The sequence below is a fragment of the Caloenas nicobarica genome, chromosome 19 (assembly GCF_036013445.1).
Source record: "Caloenas nicobarica isolate bCalNic1 chromosome 19, bCalNic1.hap1, whole genome shotgun sequence".
Classification (NCBI taxonomy): Eukaryota; Metazoa; Chordata; class Aves; order Columbiformes; family Columbidae; genus Caloenas; species Caloenas nicobarica.
In genome coordinates, this window is record NC_088263.1 from 4,100,538 (window position 1) to 4,126,846 (window position 26,309).

The 26,309-nt window shown below is 52.3% G+C and overlaps 1 protein-coding gene across 1 annotated transcript in view; it reads right to left on the reverse strand.

Moving 5' to 3' along the window:
* Positions 1 to 2,197: 2,197 nt before the first annotated feature.
* Positions 2,198 to 26,309, reverse strand: part of ASTN2 (astrotactin 2) — a 318,934-nt gene continuing 294,822 nt past the window's right edge. Inside the window, exons 21-23 of the mRNA XM_065648278.1 lie at positions 10,638 to 10,738; positions 9,341 to 9,524; positions 2,198 to 2,484 (exon numbers count right to left, since the gene is read on the reverse strand). Of these exons, the coding sequence (XP_065504350.1) occupies positions 2,247 to 2,484; positions 9,341 to 9,524; positions 10,638 to 10,738 (523 nt within the window). The 3' untranslated portion in view covers positions 2,198 to 2,246. The remainder of the gene's footprint in view (positions 2,485 to 9,340; positions 9,525 to 10,637; positions 10,739 to 26,309) is intronic.

Here is a 26,309-nt window from a genome sequence, read left to right on the forward strand (position 1 = left end):
GATGGAGCCACCATCTGCTCTGCAGCCACTAGGAGAGGAGGATCAGTCCTGGTCAATCTGCATCAGTGGCTCCAAAGAGAAGTTTGGGGGTTCTGCCCCCCCCAGCAGTGCATGTAGCGTGTCATGGCCATACATGACATGAGCGGCTCGGTGTAACACCGCGGTGCCAGAAACACCAGTCCGGGCACTGGCTGCGGCACCTGCACATGTGCATTTAAAGGGTTTTGCTGTGTTTTGTTTTACACAATAGGAAAGCTGAAAAAATATTGCCTCACCTCTTCCTGCAGCAGCATCTCCCATTTCCAGAGGTGCGAGATCTGCAGCTCGGGTCTGGCTGGTGCGTGGGGGCTCGGGCCAAGCAAGTGCAAAGTCTATGTTCGTCTGCAGCAAGTCACGGTCATCTCCTTCATCCCCACAACCACAGACAACGCCAAACTCCGTGGCCACCAGCCACCTCCAAAGGGCAAAGGGATGGCTAACAGGCAGCAGCAGTGCCGGGGGCTGAGAGATTTTAACACATGTGGCATCAAGGTCCCTCCTGTACAAGCCTCAGTAACGCAGTGGCCATAGCCCAGATCCCTCAGTGTCACTGTCCTCTCCCTCTCCATCACAAAAAGGGATTTAGTTCAAAAATTGATAGCTCAGGCAACCCGCAGTGCTTCGGTGCTTGCTCCACAGGCTGCTATGTCAGTGCAAAGTTGTCTGTGAACTCCAGCAGGACTTTGACCAGGTACTTGAGGTCTTCCCAACATGCAACATCAATATAACTCAAGACAAATGAAGAGGTAAAACCGAAGCAGGGGGAAAAAAAGAGTAGTTTGGGAGAAATTATCAGAATTATTTGAGTGGGTGCAAATCAGGCAAATAGGTTTAGCTCAAGAAGGAAAACATCTCTGGCTGAACTTCGTCCACATGAAATCCTGCACCTTTGTTTGGTTTCAAAACATTTTCATTTTGAAACTCACCTCCTGCTTGCTTGCTTTTACATTAAAGGGTTAAATAACCCAAAAAACTCAACAAAACTATTTGCTTTGGGCTGACTAAACTGATTCATTCAACCCACACTGTTCCCTTTTCCCCCTCCAGGTTCATTGTTTTGCTTTAAAAAGAAAAAGCAATAGCTTTGGGTTGATCTGATTTCTGTTATTTTTTTTTTCCCCTCTCACCCTCCTGCACTTTTTGGTTTGGCTACCAGGCTGAGAAATCCATTACCCACAGGGATCCTGGGCCAGCCTAACCCACATCTGACAGTAAAAGAAACCAGATTCTCCATGTCTTTTTTAGCCCTTGGCTTCCTTCTTGGGCTTTCCCACACGTCTCCAGCTCCCACCGGGGCTGGTGCCTGAGCTGGGTGTTGGGGAGGGACAGGACCCTCCGCAAAGATCCTGCACTTTCCCCTCCTCTCCGCATGTCCAGCTCTCAGGGTCAGCGCCAGTTTCCAGATGCAGCCCCTTGTCTAAGCCACATCCCGGCACGGCGAAAACCATCGGTGACGTCCTCTCCGGTCCTGAAACCTTACGAGCGCCCAAGCAGCGGTGAGACGGTGTCGGGAAGAACCAGCAAGGAGGCAGCGAAGATGGAACTTAATATGAACCTTTAATGCACAGAACAAGCTGCCGGGAGCCTCGCGCCCCAAGGCTGCGCCCGGAGCCGGTCCCTCGGCTCGGCGCGGTACAAACACACAGCTCATCTGCAGCGTCCTTGCACCCGCCTGGCATCCCCCAGGGGGCCAGCGCTGGCAGCGGCGCGTCTACCGGCCACCCGTGCCACCTCCTCCTGGCGTCCTCAGCTGCCACAGCACCGGGGCCACCCGCCCCACAGCTCCTGCCCGGCGGCAGGGCAGGCAGGGACGGGGTCACCCTGCGCCCAGCAGCTCCCCTCTGCTGGCCCTGGCCTCCAGCGGGTATCTCCTCCTCCCAGGGTTTTGGAGCATGTAGTCCAGGAAATTCAGTAAGAAAAGATTAAAAAGGAGAGGCTTTTATACTGAATCAAATTAGGTAATTTCTTTTTTTTTTTTTTTCCTCTTGAAAAATTAAAAAAAAAAAAAGGAAAAGAAATTTAAGTCCAACTTGCTGATTTCTTGTTTCTCTGCTGTCTGCATGAGAAAGTCCTGTTTGGCCTCGCTGTCCCCTTCCACCCCCTCCGAACACTCCCGACCCCGAACCCCACCAGCCACTCAGCACATCACGAGTCCTCGACTCCTCGGAGTCCCTTGGCCTCCCGCAGCTCCAGGCCCGCACCTTCCCTCACCGCCCCTTGGACTCCCCGTACGTGTTGCGCAGCATGGAGACCATCTTCTCTTCGCACGTTACTTTGGTGTCCTTTAGGATGCTGTACCAGACCATGCCGGGCGGCCGGACCTCTTCGCTGCGGCAGAACAAGTAGGGCATGGTCTCGGTGCGGCTCTGGATGTAGGCACTGCGTAGCAGGGTGGAGCAGTGGCTGCTGACCTTCTCCAGCCTCCTGAGGATCAGGTGTGCCTTCCTGGAGAGGACAGACAGACATAGAGACAGAGCAGGGCAGGCAATGCAAAGAGGAGACTAGAAACCAGAACTTCTGGGTTCCACCACCAGCTCTGTCTCGTGGCGAGAATGAACGAGACCTAAGACATCGTCCTTCCTGTTTCACATGGAGAGAAACTGTTTTGCCCAAACATTCTGGGTGTAGATACTGATTGTCCCCCTGTACTGGGTACTGGTGAGGATGTGCCTTGAATCCTGGGGTCAGTTTTGGGCTCCTCATGAGAAGAAAGACCTTGAGGTGCTGGAGCAAGTTGAGAGAAGGGTACGGAGCTGGGGAAGGGGCTGGAGCACAAGGGTGATGGGAGCGGCTGAGGGAGCTGGGGGTTCAGCTGGAGAACAGGAGCTGAGGGGAGACCTTCTGATCTCTGACCTGCCTGAAAGGAGCTTGGAGCCAGGGGGGGTCGGGCTCTGCTCCCCAGGAACAAGCGCCAGGACCAGAGGAAACGGCCTCGAGTTGCGCCAGGGGAGGTTGAGGTTGGATCTGGGGAACAATTTCTTCCCCAAAGGGCTGTGGGGCATTGGAACAGGCTGCCCAGGGCAGTGGGGGAGTCACCATCCCTGGAGGGGTTGGACAGACGGACATGAGGTTCTCAGGGACATGGGGTAGTGCCAGAGTTAGGTTATGGTTGGACTTGATGGTCTCTTCCAACCAAAATGATTCTATAATTCTATACTATCTCATGGCACCAGGTCAACGGGCCTGGAGGGACCTCAGGTCTGACCTATTAGAGCAGCTCGGGTGCCCTGGGGACATTCTCTGTCCCTGGCTGGATGGTCATCACCACCGCCATGTGCTCTGGCAGGCTCCAGCACACCAGCTTGCCTCCCCTGGGCCCTGGTGAGACCCCCAGCACCCCACTGCTCCCAACTGATGAGCCCAGCCCTCCCTTTCCTGTTTTCCCAAGTCTCCAGGAGGCAAATGGCCCAAAAGGACTGACACTAGAAGAGAGAGGAATAAAAGCACAACACATTAAGACAAAACAAAATAAACCCATAAGAAACTGAGAATCCCCTCATGGGAGTCTGCAAAGTGCTAAATCAAACAAAGAGAGGGGAAGAGGGTTTACTTCAGTGGTCTGAAAGTCTCAAGATCACAGATTATTTCCTCTCCCTCTGGTGTCAGAGGAAAGTCTGGATTCGGGGCTCAGGGATTTCACAGTTCCTACAGGAATGTAAATTCCCGATAATGGTATGTCAGGGGCAGCGCTGTCAGTCAGAGAAGCATAAACACGGGGATTATGTGATGATGAGAGCTGAGCGATGCTGCAGCCCGGGCTGGGAGCTCCCATCGGGGGGAGCATCGGGAGACCGATACGGCTGCAAACCCGCAGGCACCCTGGGAATGGGACATCGGGGATGGGACAACAGGGACAGGCTGGCCAGAGTCACCCCAGTGCCAGAGCAGAGGGCAGAGACAGCAGCGGGAGGCAAGAGGACATCCCGGCATCACCAGCAGCTGCAGAGCTCTTGCTCCGGAGCAGGAAGGTGGAATGGAAGAGCAAAGGGAGGTGGCCCTTCTTGGACAGCACTATGTGGTACCCATGTATCAATTTAATCTATAAAGATAAGCTTGACTAGGCTATTCGAGCCTCCTTAGCTGTACACACACAGGTATAATAACGATGTCCTGGGCTGAGCTGTGCCCAGCTCTGACAGAATAACTCTGCTCATGCAACTCTCCATGGCAGCCACCCGACCTTCTACAGCATCTGGTGCTCCCACCGCACGTCAAGACCAGACACAGTGCCAAGAACAGGTCCTGCGCTGCTGCACGCCTGCGGCTGAGAAGTTATGAAATTCCACGATGGCATTAGATGCTTTCAGTAAAGACTGATTGATTAAAGCTAAGCTCAGCAGCAAATCAAAGGCTGTAATGACTGTCGCTACAGTTAACGAGCTTCAGCAAATCACAGTCACTGGTGCCGGATGGGACCAAAAGTGCCGTTTCCTTGCTGGGATGAACCTGCCCTCATGAATATCTGTCTAACCTGTCCTTAGGGCCAAGAGCTGGCTTTCAGTGCTCACCCAGCTTAACGCTGAGAAATGGTTTCTTAACATCAGTGCTGATTCTCCCTTTATTTTTCAGGGAAGACTGAGCAAGCGCAGGGCCCGCAGTCAGCTCATGGGATGGACTTTTATGTGAGCTGAGAGTGCTTGGGAGGAGAGCATTTAGCCAGAATACCCTTCTCCTCAACAACGATAACTATCATCTCTCTGAGGCCACAGCTACACAGTCACCCTTATTTATCATAAATCACCTCTACTGCAAAAAGCGGATATTGTCCCTTCCACAGCTTCTCCCTGGCCATTTCCTTGTGCTGCTGCATGTGTCTGTGGGGCTGAACGCTGGGCTGGCATGGGAAAGATGTCCATTTGAAGGCCAACCAAGCAACCCCATGGATTTTGCTCCTGGTTGGTTCCACTCCAGCTGGCCACAAGGCCTTTCTCGGCCACGACAAGAGGGGAGTGACAAGTGGCCATGGCCAGCCCTCGAGCAAACCCCCGAGGTGGGTAACCAGGACTTGGCCTTAGCATAAGGAGAGGACTCCCCAGCATGCACCTAAACATCTGCTAGCCAAGTTCTTCTCTTCCTCACCACTTCACCTTCCTCCTCCCCTCCATAGTTTTCTTTTCTTCACCCACCTCTCACTTCTCCCTTCCACAACCTGCTCATCCTTTGCCTCCATCTCCCTTGGCCTTCTCCGCCTTCCCATTCTCATTACTTTCTCCACCACATGATCTTCTGGATTTTGCTAAAAATCATCACATTGTCATTGCTTCTTGATCCATACTCAGGTCTCATCCAGGCCAAAATTCCTGTGTGTGAGGAGGTGGCAAGCCCCTCAAGCTCGAGGTGGCAAGAAGTCCAGGAGACAACCCATCCAGACCTGCTGATGTCTGCTGTGCTGTGCTCCTTGTGGAGCTGGTCCCCACACATCTGCTGCATGTACAGCTGTGCTCGACGCAGTCGGTCCCAGGAAAAGTATCGATGTTGAAGGGTGGGATGCAGCACACAATGGGTTGGCCCTACGAGGATGCTGAAAACACGCTGCACTGTGGTCAAGGAGGAGACAGGGTGATGGGGAGGGAGGGAATCAGGCCCCTCGCTTTTGGTGTCTGGTGCCAAAGCCCCAGTTTTGATGGGTTTCACTGCTTTGAGTCATTTATTTTAGTGGGGTAATGAAGTCATGTGTAAATGTTAGATTTAGCTTTCGGCTGTCAGCTGTTTCTTCTTTGAAAAAATAAGGAAAAAGAGAGACAGAGAGGGGGAGGGGAGGGGTGAGAAAGAGAGAGGCTTTCTGGTGAAGGCTGGGTAATAAATTACAGGAGCAGTTCTTGGGCTGCCAATTTTACACCATAAATCAAGCCCTGGGTATTACCCAAGTGCTCCCTGTGGAGGGCTGTCGGGTCAGAACGACCACCTTTTCAAATACTGGAAATGAAATCTTCCTAAATGCTGACCAACCTCATCCCTGCCAGAAACGGTAATTTATTGCCTTATTAAAGGGCAGGAATTGGGAGAGGACGGCAGGGGAGCGAGCAAGGGGGGGTGACTCTCATGGCTGCCTGTGGCCAGACCCCGAGCTCTCAGCTCCCAAAGGGATGAAGCAAACCTCCTCCTCCTCACCCCACAGCCTGGACAGGGGGTGTCCCCACATTGGCATGAGCCCCCCCCCACCAGACCTGTGCCCACCACAGGGGCTGTTGTTTTAAGTTGGCGCCAGCCAGGGACCGATTCTGATCTCCACTTAAGTGATGGATTTAGGAGGTCACAGCCGTAGTCATAAATGATGGAGAGGGGGATTTAAAAATAGTGACGGCTCTACGCGGCTGCTTCCCGCTGCGGTACCTCGCGGTGTGGTGGGGAAGGAAAGGGGAGGGGGACGGGTGGCTGCTGCCAGGGCACTTTGCAAGGGCTCGTGCGTCAACTGGTGGCCCTACGGTGAGGGAGTGAGGTGCAGTGACTTCACAGGGGACAGAGCACCGAGGTGCCTGGTTGCCAGCCCCAGATCTGCAAGGATGTGCCCAAGAGCAGGAGACACGTTACCTCCTGCTCTGCCCAGCCCTGGGGGTGCTGCCACAGGGACATCTGTCCCCCAGCTGCACAGGGGACAGTGATTACTCACCCTGATGGCTGGTGTGGGATGGGAGCACATCCAAAGCCAGCAAAACACTGCCCTATCTCACTTGGGAGGAAGATGGTAAAGGAGAATGAACCAGCACAAAGAAGCAAAGAAGAAATGATACCTGGGCTGGAGGGATGAGATTCCCAGGACTGCTGCCGGGAGAGAATGGCTGCCTGGCTGCTGTGTTCCCATATGGGGTGATTTTGTCATAAATTCAGATTTTTCCACTCTACTGGGAACTGACCTGGGTCTGTCAGACCCTCGTCTGAGAGGACAATGAGTCCGGGACTCGATGGCCTCTTATCACAGCCTCCCATCAGTACATTGCATTCCCCCTCGGTACCAGAAGGCAGCTGCTCTGGAGATGCTCTCTGTCTCCCGCGGCTGTCCCGGCCCCCTGCCTGGGCGACTGGCTCGAGCAAAGGAGAGGCTGCAAGCCCTGGGCTGCTGCCACGTCCTGACCCCACTGCTGCTGGTACCCACAAGCAGGGGCACGGAAAGATTTTAACTTAATTATTCATCCCGCCTTCTTCTGAAAGCCAGGCTCTGTTTGTAGTGGTCATAAGAATTGTCCCGAAAATACAGTAAGAGAAAAAAACAGAGAAATCTCCCCGTCGCTGTGTCAGGAAGCATTCTTGCTGCACAGATCCAAAGGTCTGAATGCACAGTAGCGTTAAGCCTTCACTGGTTTAGACAGATTCTTCTGTTTTGTTGGAACAAATTAACTCCGTGAGATTCGCTTGGTGTCTATAAGAGGAATGGGGGGTGCAGGAAAGGGGTTGTTGTTGCTAAAGGAGACTTGCAGGATGAGGCACAACCAGGTGCCAAGATGCTGCTGACCACAGAAAGTCCTGGTTTGGGGCCACCTATGAGCTAAGTTTTTAACGTCTCCTTAATGTAAACCGTCTGGTTGGGACATCTGGCTGTCAGTGTGTCTTCTTGCAAGCAGCTGTTTGCAGTAACCTGTGGCTTTCATGGAAACTGGGCTCACGAGGACTCCAGTGTGATGTATTTATTACACGGAGGCAATCAACTTCCCTCTTGTCGCTCAGTTTTATGAGCGAACATTTACTGCGAATCTGAGGCTCATCTGATAAACATTTCAAGGTATGAAAATGAACGTCCCCCTGGGAAGGAGAACAGTCCGTCAATTAAAATCGTGTTACGAGATGGCCTCCCCTGGCACAGCCTGACTTTGCTGCTACGTCAGAGCCTCCGTTCCTGTCCAAGCTCCCTGCGAAGCCGGGCTGGACACAGAGCTTCGCTCCTGTCGAGAGCCTGGCACCGGCTGCCGCGGCATTTAGAGATGCTTCCCCTTGGCTGCAAGTCATGTATTTCTCAAGTATAGAACAGGGGCACAGGAGCACTTCTAGGAGCTCATCTGGCTCGGCGAGGACGGCAGACAGCAGCCGAATCGACTGCTGACTCCAGATGTAGCTTGGTGTAGTCGGGCAATACGGGTGATTTAAATGTCACCTTGCAAACCTCACGGCTCGCTGCAGGTATCAGGTTAGAGAGCATCCTTCAATAAGTGTGTTGGATCTCGAGTAATGGAGGAAATAAGGATGTGTAAGAGGAGGCCGATGGTTCCCAGGGATTTAGAGAGAGAGGAGCAATCGAAAAGGACAAACAAGTCTGCAGTGTCATCAAAGAGGGAGGAAGGATGAGAGTGGCTCTGTGCCAGAGGCGAAGGAACTACCAGAGAAACCATGACCAAGGTCACCTCTATAAGAGGACAAGCCCCAGACCAGGCTAGATTTCTGTCCAGGAGGGGCATAAAGTGTTGTGAGGAGCTCTCATGCTGGTATTATGGACAGATCCTCAGCCACAGCTAACAAATAAACAGAAGCTGGGGGGAGAGAAGGAAAATCTTTTCCAGTTACTCATGGACTGCAGGACCCTGTTCTCCACCTTCCTGTGCTCCAGCTTCCCGGAGAACATGTTAGAGGAGGACACTGGATGAACTGTGTCTCTGAAAGCTTCAAAACAGGTCAAGGCTTTTTGAATCCTGTAAGAGATCTCATGATATCTTGACGGATACAGCTACTTCTGAGCTTTTCAGGCTGTGTCCCAAGGGGCTGGGTGACAGCCTGGCCTGCACTGGGACACTGCCAGGACACTGCCAGCCCCCTGGATACGATGCAGTCCATAAATTTGTGACCACTTAGAGTCTTCCCACCCCTCTGGCTGTACACCGGGGGTTTGCAAATGCAGCCCCTCTGGAAAAGTTGCTCTTTGTACTCCCAGGGACAATCCTCTCCCAGCCCTCCCCAGAGCACAAAATGTATAGTAAAGAGAAAATATTTCTAGCATAAAGCTGTATATAGGTAGCAGATGAGGTGCTGTGCATTCAAAGGCGTCCTTTACTATGTCCCAGGCCTAATTTACGCCCTTTGCCCCTCACCTTTTCCAACACACTGAGCTCATATGCAGCATCACCCACGTGGTTCAGCCTGGTTGCTATATGTCTATTCATCCAAAGACCACCCAGCTGCTAGACATCCCATCAAGAACTCATCCAAAGACTGAGCAGGACCTGGTGGTCCTGAGGGATGGTAGGACAGCTTGGTGACCACCAAAAGAGGATTTCTCTCAGTGACAAGAAGGCAATGGGGTTCACTCCCATCTTTGCCAAGCAGACGGGTGGCTCCGGGTGGTGGGGCAGGGGGGACGCGGGGAAGGGACAGGTACCTGGGGCCCAGCTCATCCTCACTGCGCCAGACGAAGTCTCCAAACTTCTCGTAGTGGGAGTTGTAGTGGTGCTGGACGCGGAAGAGCATGGAAGCGGAGACCTCCATCAGCGTGTTATAGGCCGTCTGCTGCTCCTTCCCGCTGGTGTAGCCGTTGTAGAGGTTGTAGATTTTGTCAGCTATCTCTGGAAAGGATCAAGGGACGGGATTAATGAAGAGCCAGAAGGTGCTAACGCAGGAGGAGGAGGAGCAAAGCCCTTGGCAGGGCTGGCAGGAGCGGCAGGACGGGAGTGTTTAGTGATTCCGCAGGCTGATCCTGTGGCAATACTCCATGAGGGAACGGGAGGAGGCGAGGAGGGGGACGCCGCCTTATTCTCCCAGGTAGGGCAGGCAAGTTCTCCCCTAAGTCACCAAAACAAAAGCAATCGCACAGCTATGATGCTAAAGGGTCAGAAGAATATAACATTGTTGATAACAAAATGGTACTTGAGCCAGAAATACTGTGGGTATTGACTAGAGCAGCTCAGAGGTATTAAACAAGGGTGTGCAACCTCTGCTATAGAAAAGTATCTCTTTTTGGAAACAAAAAAATTAAAAATCCCATTTCCTTCCTTTTTTTTCTAGTCTCACACTTGCTCATTTTTCCTGGGAATGCTTAGCAATAACATGAAACAAAGCATTAATGAAACTTTCTTCAGCTTGCTTTTCAAAACAGAAGGCAAACAAGAAAGAAACCACGTAACTTGCCTTTCATTGAGAGGAATATTTTTAAATTTAAAAGCAGCAAAGCACTCTGGGTGTGAGAACAAATGGCATTGGTTTCAAAACTGGAAAATACCAATGTGCAGAAGTGGTTGGGTGTTTCTGTTTCAGAACCAAAGCATCTGCCACCAGCATCACTTTAAACACCCGGAGCCAACACTGTCCCACACGGCTCGCTGATCAGCACAGCCAGGGCTGCTTCCCTCGCTTCTGCAAGAAGAAATCGCTCTTTTTCCAAGGGATGTGTGTCAAACACACGTTATCGGCTCCCAACAGCTTTGTGTGGGGATGGACACACACGGAAGGACCATGGGAGCCCCCAGCTCCCCAGCCAAGGGGACTTTACCACTGGACACTCTTGCAATTTGTCACCCCTCCCCAGATTAACGTCCCTGTGCCCGTGGGTGAATTTACAGGAGCCTTCGCATGGCAAGAAGATGGACTAGAGGGGCTTGCAGGAGTACAATGAATATACAAAAAGCAAATTTAGCAGGAAATGTCTTCTGTTGTGGAAAACTAGGTGCCTGAACACTGACCTTCTGCCTTGCTGTCATCTACCAGTGGGCAGGCTGTCCGCAGGGTGACCGTGCTCAGCTCCGAGTGTCTCCCTCGCGTATCCACTGCGTAAAGGGTAAATCTGGAAGGCAGGAAGGAAAAGGAAAAGAATGTCTTTATCTCTCAGTCCCACACCGCCAGGTTGTTATGGGAACCGGCGAAAAATGAGGTCCAGGCTGCTATCAGTCAGTGCCGGCATCTCAAGGAGATGTGAGACGATCTCTGGCTTAGGAGAGCACCAGGGGAAGGGGCCGGGGGGACAGGTCACTGTGTCCCCGTCCTGCATCTCCTTCTCCTGGGAGCCCTGCGGGGCTGCACCCTGCAGCTGCCTGACTGCAAAAGGATGCCAACATCCCCGGGGTTATTTGCCAGGCACCGATGCAAACCTTATAACACTGTGGTGTTTGCAAGCCGGGCTGCTCTCTGGCCCTCCTGAGAGTGGAGCAGTAATTCCTGCTGTAAGCGGGCTCCGTGCTGACAAGTGACAGCTCGTACATGTCCTGCGAATGGCCCTTGAGGTTGTTTTCTCCCTCATTTCCTCACCAGGGTGGGGTTGGTAAAAGGGTAGGAATGATAATTTCACACTTGAAGCTAATGGAGAGCATCTGACAATAAAATATGACTGGATGAAGCATTGAATAAACAGGCTGTGGCTGCGTGGGATGTCCCAGGATGCTGAGCTCAAAGTCCTGGTCGGAATATCAAAGCTCCAAAATGAGAATGTTTCTTCGCAGCAGGGGCGACAATCTTCCATCCACCCTCCCAAAAGGCATCAGTTCGCATTTATTCACTCGGAGCCAGGCACGGAAATTCGAGCTGGCTTTGACAAAGTGCAGGAGCTGGCTTGTACCCCTTGGAGGTCTGAGATGCCGGGTGGTGGGGTACCCAGCTCCCGAGAAATAACACAGCCCCGCTCCTTATTCTAAGGTAAAACGGAGCTGCTCTTGCAAGGGAGTGCAAGGAGTACCATAAAAGCAGCTGAAGCTTAAACGAGATTGAGACCTGAAGTGTGTTTACTTAAGGAACGGTCCTAACTCCTCAGCATCCCTCGCGGGGACAGGAGCAATTCCCCCCTTTTCCTCACCCCACACACAAGCACCGTCAGCCCCCTCGCTGCTCCCCGCGGGCCCTGCACACCCCACACGCGGCTGATAAGAGCTGACATTTGCACGGTAGCAATTCCCAGCACAGGACATATTCTCTCTGAGCAATTAGCACTAGTTCCTCAACAATACTTGCTGTCTGAAAGGACGCCAGGAGACTGCCAAGGAACCCACTGGTGTGCAGGGACAACTCCCATTTTCACAAAGCTGGGGCATGCAGGGGATGCACACGCTGAGCTCGCCCAAGGGGATGCTATTTAATTCTTTGGCATGACATCATTTTCCTTAATTTACAAGGAATGTTGCTCAGAGTGGGAGCATCTCAGGAAGGATGTCCGCAACTGTGCAACTTCACAAGTACCACACACAGGCTGTTCTCCCGCTATAATTAAGGGACAGCAACAGAGCAATAGGGTAATATTGAATTCAGGACTGGAGTGTAACTGCAGGGCTTTGCATCCCATCCCAGAGGTGCCACCGTCCTTCCTCTTCTCTTAACAAATGAGGGGTTCAAGATGAGTAGAATCATAGAATAGTTTGGGTTGAAGGGACCTTCAAAGCTCATCCAATGCCCCCCCTGCCGTGAGCAGGGACATCTGCACCAGCTCAGGTTGCTCAGAGCCCCGTCCAGCCTGGCCTGGGATGTCTCCAGGGATGGTTCAGCCACCACCTCTCTGGCCAACCTGGGACAGGGTCCCACCACTCTCAGGGGCAACAATTTTCTTACTGCGTACAAGCAGTAAGAGGGATTAACGAGCAGGTTACTGCTGCGAGCTGATCTCCATCCCCATCCTGGGGTCACTCGCTGAGCCACAGCACTTGTGTTGTGTTTTCTTTTTCAAAAGGCTGAGCACAGCTAATGTGTAACCTCTGCTCTGCCCGTAGCGGCTCAGTCAGGAAAGCTCCATTAGCTCTCAGGCAATCAGTGCCAGAGCGCTTTCCTTGAAAACCAGCAGACTTTTATCAAAACATAAGTGTAATATTTGGCAATTAGTGCCCACATCACCTGTCCCATTGCCAGTGGGGTCAGGAGGGAGCAGCTCTGCTTGGCAGGGCAGTAAAGCACATCCCGTCCTTGGGGTGATGTTAAAGACCTGCGGCAGCCCTTTGACCGCACTCTTCCCCTCTGCCCAGCACACACACACAGAAGCAAAGTCACTCAGCTGCCAAGAGCAAGAGCATCTGTACTGGTCAGGCCCGGGTTAAACAATGCATAGCAACAAACAAGCCCTTCATTTCATCACTTTTTCAGATGATATAAGAAAAAACCCCACAACATGTAAACGGAAAAACATCAGAATCGAAGTCATTTTGATCTGGTCAAAAATTCCTTTTTTGAGAAAAGAAATACAATTGCTTTACCTCACCTGAAACCAGTCCTCTTTCAAGAACCTCAGAGGAAAAGTCCTACATTTCCATTCGCTCTGAATGAGATGTTTTGGAACCAGCACTAATAAATTCAGCTCTGGTGGAAGCTGGCAGCCCCGGCAGTGCACAGCCCTCTGCACCTCCCCAGCTCCTTCCAGTGAGAGATCTCAGAAGGTTTTAACATTAATTGCGGTCCAAAAGATCACCCTGAAGCACAGCAGTATTAATAGCTCAGTTTTATCGATGGTAAACAGAGACATATGGGGTGAAGCATTGTGCCCCAGAGAGGCTCAGCGACATGAACAGTTTGGAAACTCAGGAGATGATGTTTCCAATCTTATTCTCAAACTACTTGACCAGCCAGCCTCTCCGCGGCAAAACACTTTTATGGCCAGTTAATGGTGCAGCGCAGAGTGCTGGGGTTTATTATTTTCTTTTGTTCCCGGAAACAGACAATTAAGAGAAGAGAGTGCAAAGATCTGTGGCTCGGTGTAAACCGGCATTAACAGGCTGATCTTGCTTGTTGCACCTAAAACTCCAGCAAATGCAGGCGAGGAGCTGCTGGCCGGGACGGGACCAGCCTGAGACCCAACAGGGCACGGAGAGGGACCATGGGAGGGATGGAGACGTCTGCATGGCAAATAAGGGGAAAACTGAAGCCAGCACGACTGAGCGATGGAGCTACGGGAGGACGCGGCGGGCTGCAGTCAGCTCTACAACGCGATGTGGAGATCTTCCTGCCATACCTACGTACAGCGTCTTGGGACAAGGACCAGAACAGGCAGCATCCCCACCAACAACGACGGAACTGCACCTGATTATGCCAACTCTGATAATTTGTGAAAAAAGAAAAAAAAAATTAAAAAAAGAAAAAAAAAAAAGAGGCCAAAGCGTGGTTCTGAAGTGTTTTGCCCAAGGCAGAAGATGTCTGGGGTGAAGTCAAAGCCAGAAATGAAAATGTCTCAGACCCACACTCAGTGCATGAAACCACGTCAGACAACCTGGAATGCCATATGGCAGCTACAATCTGGCAGAGCCTCCTTCCTAACCTGGAGGTGTTTTGTTTAGCAATCAACTTTCCCCACGACGTTTTCTCATGTTCTCCCCCTGCTTTCCAAAGGAGCTTGGGGCTACCTGCTACCATCTCACAGCTGATCCTCTTTTTCACCCGTGCCCTCAGCAAGATCATACACGCACACTTGCTTTTCTAGAAATACTAAGATATATTTTGCCCAAAGAGGTTCCAAAGAGCATTTCACCACTGGAAGCACAAACGCTCTTGGCAGAGATCAGCCCCTCCGTGCCTGGAAATGCTGCCATCTCTGCAGCAAAACACGGCATATGAGTCCTATAAAGCAATGCCGCTTCAATGTTTACTACTATATTCAAACCTACTGGGACCCGAAGGAACTTTTAGAGAGAGACAGAAAGCAATTAACATGTGGCCTCATTAAATGTCAGCAACACCTTCCTCGTAGATACCCCACCCAACATTGGCCGAAGCCTGGATTTTATCACTAGGCTCAAGATGCTTCTTAGGGGAGGAAGAGAAAGCAGAGGGGGGGGTGTTAAAGCTTTGGTTCCTGGAAGCCAATGATTGTGGAAGCCTGTCAATTGCATACCGAGAGAAATTTAAAAAATAGAAAAATATGTTTCTGTCCTTTCTCATTGCAAACAGCCCCCCACTACAATACAAAATTCTAAAGACACGAGAACATAAGGCTGATAATGAAACCCCAGAAAGTGTTATTTATTTATAGATAACGTCGGCTCATGTTTTTTTAACTCCAGCTCACGATGTTTGAGTGCTTTACTCATGATCCTTATTTGCGGGAAGGGAGATAAGGACTTCTGCGTCTGACCTTCCTTAGCTCCACGGACAATTTCTTTATATCCTACAGAGATACCACAGGCATTTCTATTCTGCCTTGTGAACTGCTCCTCCTGAAGCCTTTGGGCTTGTGCAGCTGCTCAGTGAGATGCCGTACGACAAACAAGATTCCCGGGCTGCCAAGAAAAGGGTCTGATAAGGAGCCCAGTAAGCACTCCTGCAGCTGCCGAACACACGTGGCTGCATCCAAAAGCAACGGCTGTGGCAAACCCCGGTGTCCTAAGGAGATCCTTGCACCACCTAAATGGGGGACAGGGCAGAGATGCTGCTCCAGAGTCCAGCATCATGCAGAAATACGCTCTCATGCTTTCCGAAGTGGTGCAACCACAAGTTGCTCCTGCCAGTAGGGCTTGGCTGGAGCTTGGCTGATGAGCCTGGGCTTGGTGCCTTGTTCCTGCAGCCACCAGACTCTGTTTTGCTGCTGGCTGCAGGAGCTGGGCGCAGGGCAGACTTGGCTGGTGTCACATACAAGGTGCAATGGCAGCGCAGGTACCGCCAGCCGTGATGCTGAGCATGATAACACAAACCCTGCCATGGCTGAGATCGCATCACCTTGGTGCTACATGCACATTCCGCCACGACCCTCTGGTCAATCACAGCTTCCCCATGCCTTCTGCACAGCAGAAGGGGACAGCTCATCGTGGAAAAGGAGATTTGGAGCAGCTCGGTGCATGCTGGGGAGAGGCACCGAGGGAGGTGACACCAACCTGCTACCACCACGCAGCGAATTGCTGCTTATATATCGTAAATCTTGTGCAAAAGGACCGACATCTTCTGCTCTGCATTGCCACCATTTATGGCTCTGCAGAAGGGCAATAAAGACACGGCAGATAGCATCATCTTGAAAAAAACCAAGTCTTTTAGAAAGCCCTCCTCATAGTTCTACCACCAAGACAAGTACCTCTTGTAACTGGGCTTCTTTTAACCATCTGTGACAACTGACCCTGCTCCCATCATGTGATGGAGGAACAGGTTAGCAGTGATGCTGGTGTTATGCCAGAGTATTGAAGTTTTGCTGTTTGTGCATACATGAGGCTGTCAGTAAACTGTTCTCACAATTCACACCTTTTTTTTTTTTCCCCCCCCAGGACAGCAAATGCTATGAGACTAATCGTTATCCCCCAACAGATGCCTCCCAACAACACCAGACTACAGTTCTCAGATGGAGGGAAATAAATGTACCCGCCACAACATGCCTCAGGTGTGTGATGCCTTTTGGAAGCGTATGAAACAGTGCCCATCAAATACAACTGGCAGGAGGAAGAGCACAGGCTGCTCTGCAGAGTAAGGGGCTGCTTGTTCAAGGAGACCTCTGGAAAAGGGTGCAGGAGACACTAATTTCTGAGACAGTGAGGGCAGGTGGAGCTGCTGTGGGGCTGGGGACAGGGGACAGGCTGGCACAGTCACGGGTCCACCTCTGCCCCATGACAACCCTGGGAAAGTCGCCCGGGGTTATCCGCACTGCAAGGTTATCTGGGGAGATGCCGGGGGAAGAAGAGGATCACAGGAGACGGCTGAGCACGTCTACACGCACGGTCAATCCCCAGGTAGCGCGAATGCATTCGCTCTGCTGGAGTCCTATCAGTTTGAGCGCTGAGGGATGGGAAAACGCTGCTCTGTGGCTTTCGGCACTGAAATGCTGTCTCTGTGTGGTACTGGGTCAGCATAGCGCGCTGGTCCAGGTCTCCTCAGCTTGCCCTCTGTCTCTGAGCTGCAAGGTGATGAAGAGCCCAACCCTGCACTGGGGAAGGTGCAGCCTGGTCCCCGACTCTGCGCCCGTGGCAGACGCTGCAATCCTGGCCGAGCTGCGATGCGGATTCGCTCAGCTCTCGCTCCTTACAGCACTTCATCAACCTCTTTGTTTCAGATCCCTGCTGAACAAGATTCAAAAAAAGGATGAAAGGGAAAGAAAGAAATTAATTAAAAATCCTGACCATTTCTTGCTACTGCCTGGATCCACTGCCTCCCTGCTAGAGAAATCCCCAGCAGGACATTCACCTTCCCAGCCTCAGCTGCAGTCCCTCATTTTCCCAAGATTTTCCTTGAAACCCTGTCAATAAACTCCAGCAGAGCAGCGATTCCCAGTAGCACCATGGCTGTGAAAGAGCGCCTTGATACACAGGCCACCTCCCGTTCCCCAGAGCCCTGCTCCTGAATGATCCCTGTGTTGGAGGGCCAAGATCCCACAAGGAGCCCCTTTGCCAGCGGGACACCTTGCACGCAGCAGCGCCAACATCGCCTTCGGCAAAAACGTGTTTCACTGGAACCGAGGAAAAAAACACCAGCCTGTTTCAGCAGGGCTGTGGTTTCACCCAGAAGGTGCAGCATGGTCAGCGTAGCCCTCCTGGTCACCATGTCCTCAGGGTGCTGAGAGCACCAGCAGTGTCCCCTGTGCCCCCCTGCCCTTGCTCTCCTCCTTGTCACCCCTGCTCCTTGCAACCACTGGCAAGGAGCAGATAATTACTTCCTCATCCTTGATAAGGTTTCTGTTTCCCCAGTGCACGGCTCGTGCTCAGAGTACATCTTTTCAGGAGCAGCTTTAACACCATAGATGAAGGAAGAACCGAGCAAGCTTCCCTGGAGAGAGGGGCTACACAGCACAGAGCTTCTGACCGAGACGGGACGCAGATGAGAGAACAGCTCCTTGGCGTGGCGGCAGGACAGCACACCCAAAAAAGCCGCCCTGACATGAAATAACATTAACACAGCCTGTGTTGCAATCCCAGGGCTTTAGCTCCTCGGCTTGCTCCAAAGAGCAAGAAGTCTTTCATTAGCTTGAAGATGCCCAGCAGACCCTTAGGGTATCCCATAGGGTTGGTCCCTGAACTCTGAAGACAGGATGATGGCAGAAAAAGCAGGATCACTATGGAATTACCAGTTTTGGGGAGGAGGGTGTTTGAGGTCTGTATTTCTTGGCAGTGTCCTCGCTTTCGTCCTGCTGGCTGTGAGGATGAAGATTCACAGATGTGCTTATACAGGCAATACAGCAAGAACTGGCCCAGCTCTTCACAATCTCCACCGCCTGTCTCAGGGCTTGGGGCAAGGTGTCCCCCCTCTCTGTCTGGCAAGGCCAGAGAAGGTCGCAGGTCACCCAGGATGTGAATTCTGATGTCCTTTGGTGAAGAACCAGAAGGAGGTGGCGCTGAGCTGCTACGTCCCGGTGCTTTTGGATCCAGTGAAGCAAAAGCAGCTCGTATCAGTCTGTCACGCACCAGAGTCCCTGTTCTGCTGGGACTCACCACAAGATCCCAAACAAAGCCCTTGGACAAAGGTCAAACAAGTTGCCATTGACTGCCTGTGCTGCTGGAACAATTCCCTCCACACCATGGCTCAGATTGATGCCTGAGGCTGCAAACCACAGGGGCTTGTCCCGCTCGGGCTGCAGAGTGATGGACTGAGCTGTCCTGGGCTCAGCACCACCAGGGAGGGCTCACCCCAGGCTCTGTGTCCCACACGTCCCTCAGGTCCTGCCGCAGCCTTCACAAGGGCACCGCAATGCCCATGGATCCCTCCAGCTCTCCACGATCCCCCCCAAAGCTCCATCTCCTCCCAGGTCTCAGGTACCCCTAGGCAGCATCTGCATCCTCTTTCCCTCCTGCTGCAACACCTTCTGATTTCCCCTCAGGTCTGGGACAATCATGCTCCTCATCCCTCAGCCACGGACATCCCAAAGCCTCCAGCCCTGGCTCTGTGAAGGTTCCGTGTTTCGGGGTAAGTCATTACCCGGAGGTTTCTCTTGTCTTCTTTGCACGGGTCTATGGGTGGGTGGCTTTCGGTCTCATCTGCATGCCGGGTGGGTCTCCCAAGAGAGGCACATCACTTTAACACCATCCTCGAGCTACTCCTGGGACAGCTGCTGTCCTCCTGCGCGGCTCGGGGAGGTTGCGGCTGCAGGAGACGAGAAGGCTGCTCAGAAGGAGAGAGGGAATAAATCAAACTCTTCCTGCAGTTGTGCCAGGGAGAAAGGAGAGACAAACGAGGCCCTGGACCCCTGCAGTGAGCTCCACAATGGAATTTTCTCAGCTAACCATACCAGCCGTTCAACCCACCAACGCTCTGCAAAGCTTGGCCATCACCAGTCCTGGGGAGATGGGGGGAGAGGAAGGTTGTGACCCTTGGCAAATTGGGAAACGTTTGCCCCTCCCAACCTCACAGTCACTCTAAACAAGAACCAGACACTCCACAGTTTGCTACGCCAGGAGAACCCCTTGGTAGGGCTTGTTCTCATCCTCCTGGGGACTTGGCTTCCATCTGGGCTGCTGGTTGAAATCCAGCCCAGGCTGGTAGCGACTTCAAAAGACAGTGTCATCTGAGGAGTAGTGGGTGGTCCACAACAAGCGACCCGATGGCTGACGGTTCTTATAGAAGCCACCACAATGGGGCCTCTTGCTCGACAGCCTCAGAAGAAAGACAAAGGGCTGCACGGACCGCAGGGAGCGGAGCCTGTCCTCTGCCCTGAGGGTGCTTCCTCTGCTGCAAGTCACCTTAGTAGGCTGGCACAGGGAGGTGACTGTGCACCCCTTCGAGCAGAGGCTGTCAACCCATCTGTCTCCGTTGGGTTTGTCCCCAGCACGGTGTCCCAACCCTAGCTTCACCCTCCGCATGAAACAAAGCCAAACAAAGCACCACAACAATAAGGGCACACAAAGGAACAGCTGGGAGGAGGGGGACGCCTCTGTTTGCTGCGCTCGCAGCATCCCTGGCGGGATCCCGACGTGCCAGCCTCCAAGCGAGAGGCATCCGTACCCTGGCGCTGGGCTGCGGGAGCCATCGGGTCCCTGCAACAACCCCGCGATGTGGGGAGGATGGTGGCACAGCAGGGATGCTGTGTGCCGGGGAAAGATGCCCGTCAGGTCTGCGGTCACCGCTGCCTGCTCCCCCCACGCCCCCAGGCTCCCGAATGGAGGGGGACAGGGCAAGGGGCTGGCAGCGGGCGGGAGGTTCTCACAGCTCCTGCAGGCAGACAGGGAGGGCGGTGGGTAGGACGAGGGGGGAACCCGAAACAAATAATAAAAACAAAATCCCAGTAAGCACGTTAGAATTCGTTTGAAGTGCAGAGGAGCTTTCAGGCAGGGTTATGTACATCTCCCAGCCCGGCGTGATTTACACATTCCTTGCAAGCAAAGGAATCTTCTCTGATTTGAAGTAAAACAGATGTTTGGGGTTTTTCTTCCCCCACCCCGTTTTAATCATTTCTTTATTGAAATGACGGCTATAGCGCTGACCAGCCTGGAGTGAAGGGCCCTGCTACCCCCAGCAGACCTCTGCTGGGACCAGAGACCCGCTGCCCTGCAATTCGGGAGCACTCCCCGACACAGCGGTGGCCACGCTTGCGAACACGCAGAGGTGTGGAGCCGGCCCTGATCTCCCGCAGATGCTGCTCTGGGGGCATCGCTCCTGCAGGCTTCTTCCTTTGCTTTTCCCTCTGTGTGGAAAGAGCGCAACTCCCAGCAGCTTTTCTTCCTCTGCAGCCAGAGCTAACACATGGATCCTCCATCCCTGCTCCACCAGCCCAGGTCCAGGAGACTTTCTAACCCTTCCTACCAGTCCAGGAGACTCGTGTTTGATGGTGGGACTTGCTCTTGCTCCTACACCTTAACGTCACACCTCATCCCCGTTGTGCTCTATCCAAGCAGTATCGGTAGAGAAGGGCAGCCTGGCTGATGTCCATGGACTGGCAGCAGGGCAGCAGCTGTGCTGCTTGTACAGCCCAAGTGAATCAGCCCAGCACAGGGGACAGTGCAGCTAGGACTATAGAATCACAGAATCATTTTTCATATAGTAATTTTGGTTGGAAGAGACCCTCAAGATCATCGAGTCCAACCATTAACCCAACACTGGCACTAAACCATGTCCCTATGAGCCTCATCTACACACCTTTTAAACACCTCCAGAGATGGTGACTCAACCACCTATTGGTTTGAGCACTACATGATTTCAGTCAAGTTATTTTGTCCCTGTTTTTGTGCCATATTTTCCACCTAGGAAGTCATCTGGGGAAGGAACTTCCTTCTCCTAGAGGAATGCACAGTATCGAGCGCAGCCGGGGGCTTCTGCGTGCTGGTTGATACTGCAAACTACCAGCAGACCCATGACCTTGAGTTTACACTGAGAATAAGTCATGCCCAGTAGCAAACACATCCGGCTCCTCCATCTTTTTCTTTTCTTTTTATTTCTTTTAAACCCTGTTGTTATTTCTCAGTACTTCGTTGGTGGCAGGGCAGGAAGGTTTTTTGTAACACATTCACGTACCATTGGGACTCACTCCCATTCCCGTCTGGTACAAGAGATTGCACAAGAGAGAGAAACAAACGGGGATGAGGAAACACGTGTTTATGAGAGACAGCGCAGTCATCGTGAGCAAGGGACCCCCCGCAAGAGAAACGGCCTGGGAGCCCATGGAGAGTTTCCATTCTCTCCTAACACTCCATTCATCCCTCATTTCATAACTCCCCCGAGGCTCCGCGACTGGCTGCTGTCCCACAGCACAGCACGGGACTCGGACCCCCCCATGCGCCGCCTTCCGCGATATTTGTCATTGGGGGGAAAGGGAGAGATGTTGTTGTCTCATAAAGATAATGAATTGAGAAAGAGCAGCGTCCTTTGCTCTCGTGCCCCTTGTTTTCCTCCCGTGGCAGAGGAGCGAGTCCTCCCTCCTGCATCGCCCAGCGCCCTCCCCGCTGCCCATTTCGCCTCTGCCCGCTCCCCCCGTGCACCCCAATGCCCATCCTCACGGGGTTCTTTGTTAACGTCCCCCATGGAGGTTTGCACGGGCCTTTCCCGCTCTGTGTGCTGCGACCACTGCAATGAGCATCCTCCTGACCCGATCGGGAGCCCTCCGTATAATCCAAACCACATTGCTGCCTGATCAGACACGGTCACCAGTAAATAACCTTGACTTCAGTGATCTGGAAGAGCGAGGGATCCTATATCACCACTATTAATGATTTCGGATTGCACATCATTTGCAGATGACACAGAGAAGGTCTCATTCCTTGCTATTCCCTGCCCAGGCATCTTCCCCAGGACGGTACCTGCCTCAACTCAGCTGGCTCTAAGCTAAAGTCACCTGGGTGACAATTACTCCTGCCCGACACTGGTGTGCACGCAGGGAATGGCGACGGACGATCTCTGCATTCCCATGTGTGTTGCAGAGCTCGCAGCGATGGGGCCGGGGTCCCCCCGCAAACGGGTGGGGTATTAACAAAACCAAAAGCAATCGCCCATGCACACATTCTGCAACCCACTTGAGTCCCTCTCCCTCCTGCTCCCGCAAGCCCCCCACGGCCTCCTCCCTTTCTCCACACACCTCAATTTCATTATCTCTGATCTTGAGCTGCCTATTACATGCTTTTTGCCAACATAAATATTTAATCCCGGCGCATTGCACAGAAAGGCCCTTGTGGAGTTAATACTTCAACTCATGTTTCCGCTTGGAAAACAATTCGGCGCGTGGCAGGGCAGCAGGTACAAGGCAGGGACAGAGCCGAAAGCTGGGGAGCTGTGTGGGGTGATGCAGGGGGGGCTTCATGCCATGGGCTGGGCTGCATCGAGGCTGCTCTGCCGGAGCAGCGATCAGGCGGGTTTGGGTAAGCACTGGAAGAGCCACGGGGATGTCACTGCCTGCTGCTGCTGGGGGATGCTGCCAAGGGGAACACGGGGTGCAGCACTTTGCTGGGCTGCAGCGGCGTTTAGGATATTCTGTTCTCTGCAGTGACCGGGGTGGAAAGCTCTCCATGAAGGGTTTGCTTCACCTGCCAGGGCACAGGGGCTGAGCAGCCAAATGATCACAGGCTGCTCCACGTGTGCACCGTCACGTCTCATAGAATCCTAGAATCATTTTGGTTGGAAGAGACCCTCAAGATCATCAAGTCCAACTGTTAAACTAACGCTGCCAAATCCACCTTTAAACCATGTCCCTAAGAACCTCATCCCCATGTCTGTCCAACCCCTCCAGGGATGGTGACTCCACCACTGCCCTGGGCAGCCTGTTCCAAAGCCCGACAGCCCTTTCCGGGAAGAAATTTTTCCTAATATCCTAATTTTTCCCAATATCCAATCTATCCAATCTCCTCATCAAACACTTCAAAATACACCTGCACACCCCAAGGTTATTTAGAGCAGCAATGACTTCACCTCAGACGGGCTACAGGATAAGGGTTATGGGATAGTGGGTTGATAGGGCTATTGGGTAGCACTAAGGTACACATTCCTGCTGCTGGTATGGGAAAGACCCCCAGCCAAGTGACATGCCCCAGCCTCCTTGATCCAAACCCATAAACAGTATGGATAGATACACAAAGCATCCTCATCCATACATTTCCATACGCTCTGTTCCAGCACTGACAAAGAGCAGCACCATGGGGACGCAGCACTGCAAAATGTACACAAACCCTAACCAAGCCCCCAAACCCAGCGAGGAGAACAAGAGGCAGAGAGGACAATGAAGGTGACACTGGTAGTGCTGATGCTCCCCAGAGGCAGCCTGTCACTTGGGTAAATACATCACAGCCTGGAGCAGTGCCACAAAGGTCGGATTTATAGGATGACCCTAGCAGCTTCAGGTCCCCACTGGTCCCCCACATGCTGTCTTGATGGGGATGAGGCCAGCTGGGCTGGCAGGACAGGGGTTTGAGGTGAGACAGAGTCCTTGTTTCTGTCTTGGTCTACTTTGTGGGCATAAAGTAGGGACAGCTGCATTGATGTGACTCTTGGGCATTATCCCAGACTTGCTCTGGGACAACTAAGCTCACCATTAAGCAAGAAGATGCTGTTATTAAGACAGGGACTTCCCCTGGAGAACAGGCTACCCAAGGCGGGGATGCACATCAGCCCTTGCCCATGTGGGACAGATGCTCCTGCAAGAAGGGAGGTGAGCGTAGGACCACGAAGACAACTTGCAGTGAGAGATGCTCAGAAGGAAGGAGAAAACAATGCCAGCGGCTGGCAGGCTCCAGACACAGCTCAGGTTGCTGCTGCTCTGCAGCTTCATCAGCAGAAACCAAGAGGAGAAGAGATGGAAGAAAAGCAACAGTCCCTGATTCAGGGGTATGATAGCCCAGAGCGTAGTCGAGGTGAGCACCCAAGCCCACCTCACCGAGCTGGTCCCAGGGGTCTGGGCAAACATCTACCAGTGACCCAGCATCGAGCTCCGTATGGGGGCTCCCTTCACACCCCTTCCTGCCAGGGCAGCAGGTCTCCACACCCAGCTCCATCAGGGCAGGACCCTGCCCCACCACCCCCTCCATCCACCATCCTCTGAACAAAAAGCCTCGCCCTCTACTTCTTTCTTTTTTTTTTTTTTCCAGAAACATTTAAATTATGACATAAGCTTTGGCTCCGAGGGCTTTCGGTGAAAAGCCAGGGTATTTTCTTTCCCGTTTTCATAACAGAAACCATATTGCTGTATAATTGAATTTATCTCATTCCTGATGAGGGAAGTGAGTGTGTGAGGTGACCAGGAGCGACGGGGGAATGTGTGCTGGGAACATTCATTCTGAAGGTGCTCAAGGCAAATATCCTTGGCAGTACGAAGTGGCATCGGACTGGAGAGACTAAGCAGAGACCAAATGGGCCACAGCTCCAGCAGAAGAACCATCCATGGCAAGTCCCACCTCACCATGTAGGTGCCACCAAGCAGCTACTTCTTCGCTTTCTCTCCCATTTTATTATGCTGTTCTCCTCACTATATAGGAAACCTAGCAAAGGGTGTAGCTCAGTTTTAACATGTCTATTTTACATGTGGGAAAACTCAGGAAGAAGCAGCTACCTTGAGGTTATTTGATAACCTTGAGTGTCTCCATTTTACATGGACCTACTCCGGTGCAAATTCAGCTGAAGCCAATGGGAACTGTGGCTCTGCCAGTGAAGCCTTGAAGATGCGGCTCTGCCATTGAAGCCTCAAGTTGTGCCAGGGGAGGTTTAGATTGGATATCAGGAAAAAATTCTTCCCAGAAAGGGCTGTCAGGCATTGGAACAGGCTGCCCAGGGCAGTGGTGGAGTCACCATCCCTGGAGGGGTTTAAAACGTGTTTAGACGAGGTTCTTAGGGACATGGGTTAGTGCTAGAGTTAGGTTAGGTTATGGTGGGACTCGATGATCCTGAGGGTCTCTTCCAACTGAAATGATTCTGTGATGCTCCCAAAACTGAGATGCCTGAATTCACTGGGTACTTTTGCAAACACAGGTTCTGCAGCAGGAACTTGGTCATTTAAGCACTAACACAACTCAAGACATGCAACGAGGGCTGTGCAGCTGAGGGATTTCTAAAGCCTCAGGACATACAACTGAGAAAGGTCCTAACACTCCTGATGAGCCCACTTTTAAGCAAAAGAGTTAAGCAGCACCAGTTTCAGCGGAGAAATTGCAGGCCATGCCCTACCACGCTCCTGCTCCATCACCTGAACCCAAGGCTGCCCAAGGTCCAGGAGAACAACACATCCCATCGGCACCAGCACAGAAAAGCCCAGATGCACTCAGTATCCTCACGCTAGGAAAACACAAGCAAACTTCTTTTGCACGGGGGAAACAACCCCAAAATCCAAGGAATAAGTCAAAGCTCACTCGAGATCTGCTGGAAAGCAGCTGAGTTCAGCGAACGCCTGTGCAGGGCTGTGCCATCGTCACTGGTCCCCCGTGACAACCTCCCTGCAGCTGGGAAACAGCCTTGTCTGCAGCCTTGGCAGGGAGAAGGGGAGGCAGAGCTGGAGTCTCGCTGTGTGCTGATAAAACCCAGTGTTGCACGACCAGGAGGTGGGTGCTTGCAGATGTAACGCTCTGCACAAGCCAAAGATTAAAAGAAAAATGTATTTTTTTTTAAATACACAGCCAAAAAAAAGGGGACATGCAGATAACAAAGTGCTCTCTGGGAGATAAAGCTGTTGAAAGACTCTCTGTGCTGTTGTTGTTACAAGAAAAGGATGGAGTGGGATGTGCTGCAGGTGTCCTTTGGAAAGATGAAACAAAAAAATGTTTAACTAGTTTTATGGACTTGCAGGCCACATATGAGAAATATGCACATTGCTGGTCTGAGCTGGGACAGATCTTGTAGGTAATGGCATGCAAACTTTGCCTCTAGAGTGTGGAGGAAAAGATGGGTAGGCAGAATTCGTTTGTGACTTACCCTTTTATTTGAATCAGCATCACTTTTTGGGCCCAGTATCTCCAGCTTTTGGGCCCTGGGGTCCCATTCAGAGTCTGAGCTGATTTATTCCCTGGGCTGTGGATACAGCTCTGGCTTCAAGTAAGTTCAGCAGTATCTGAACACCTGGGTACCAGAGCAGCTTGTCACAT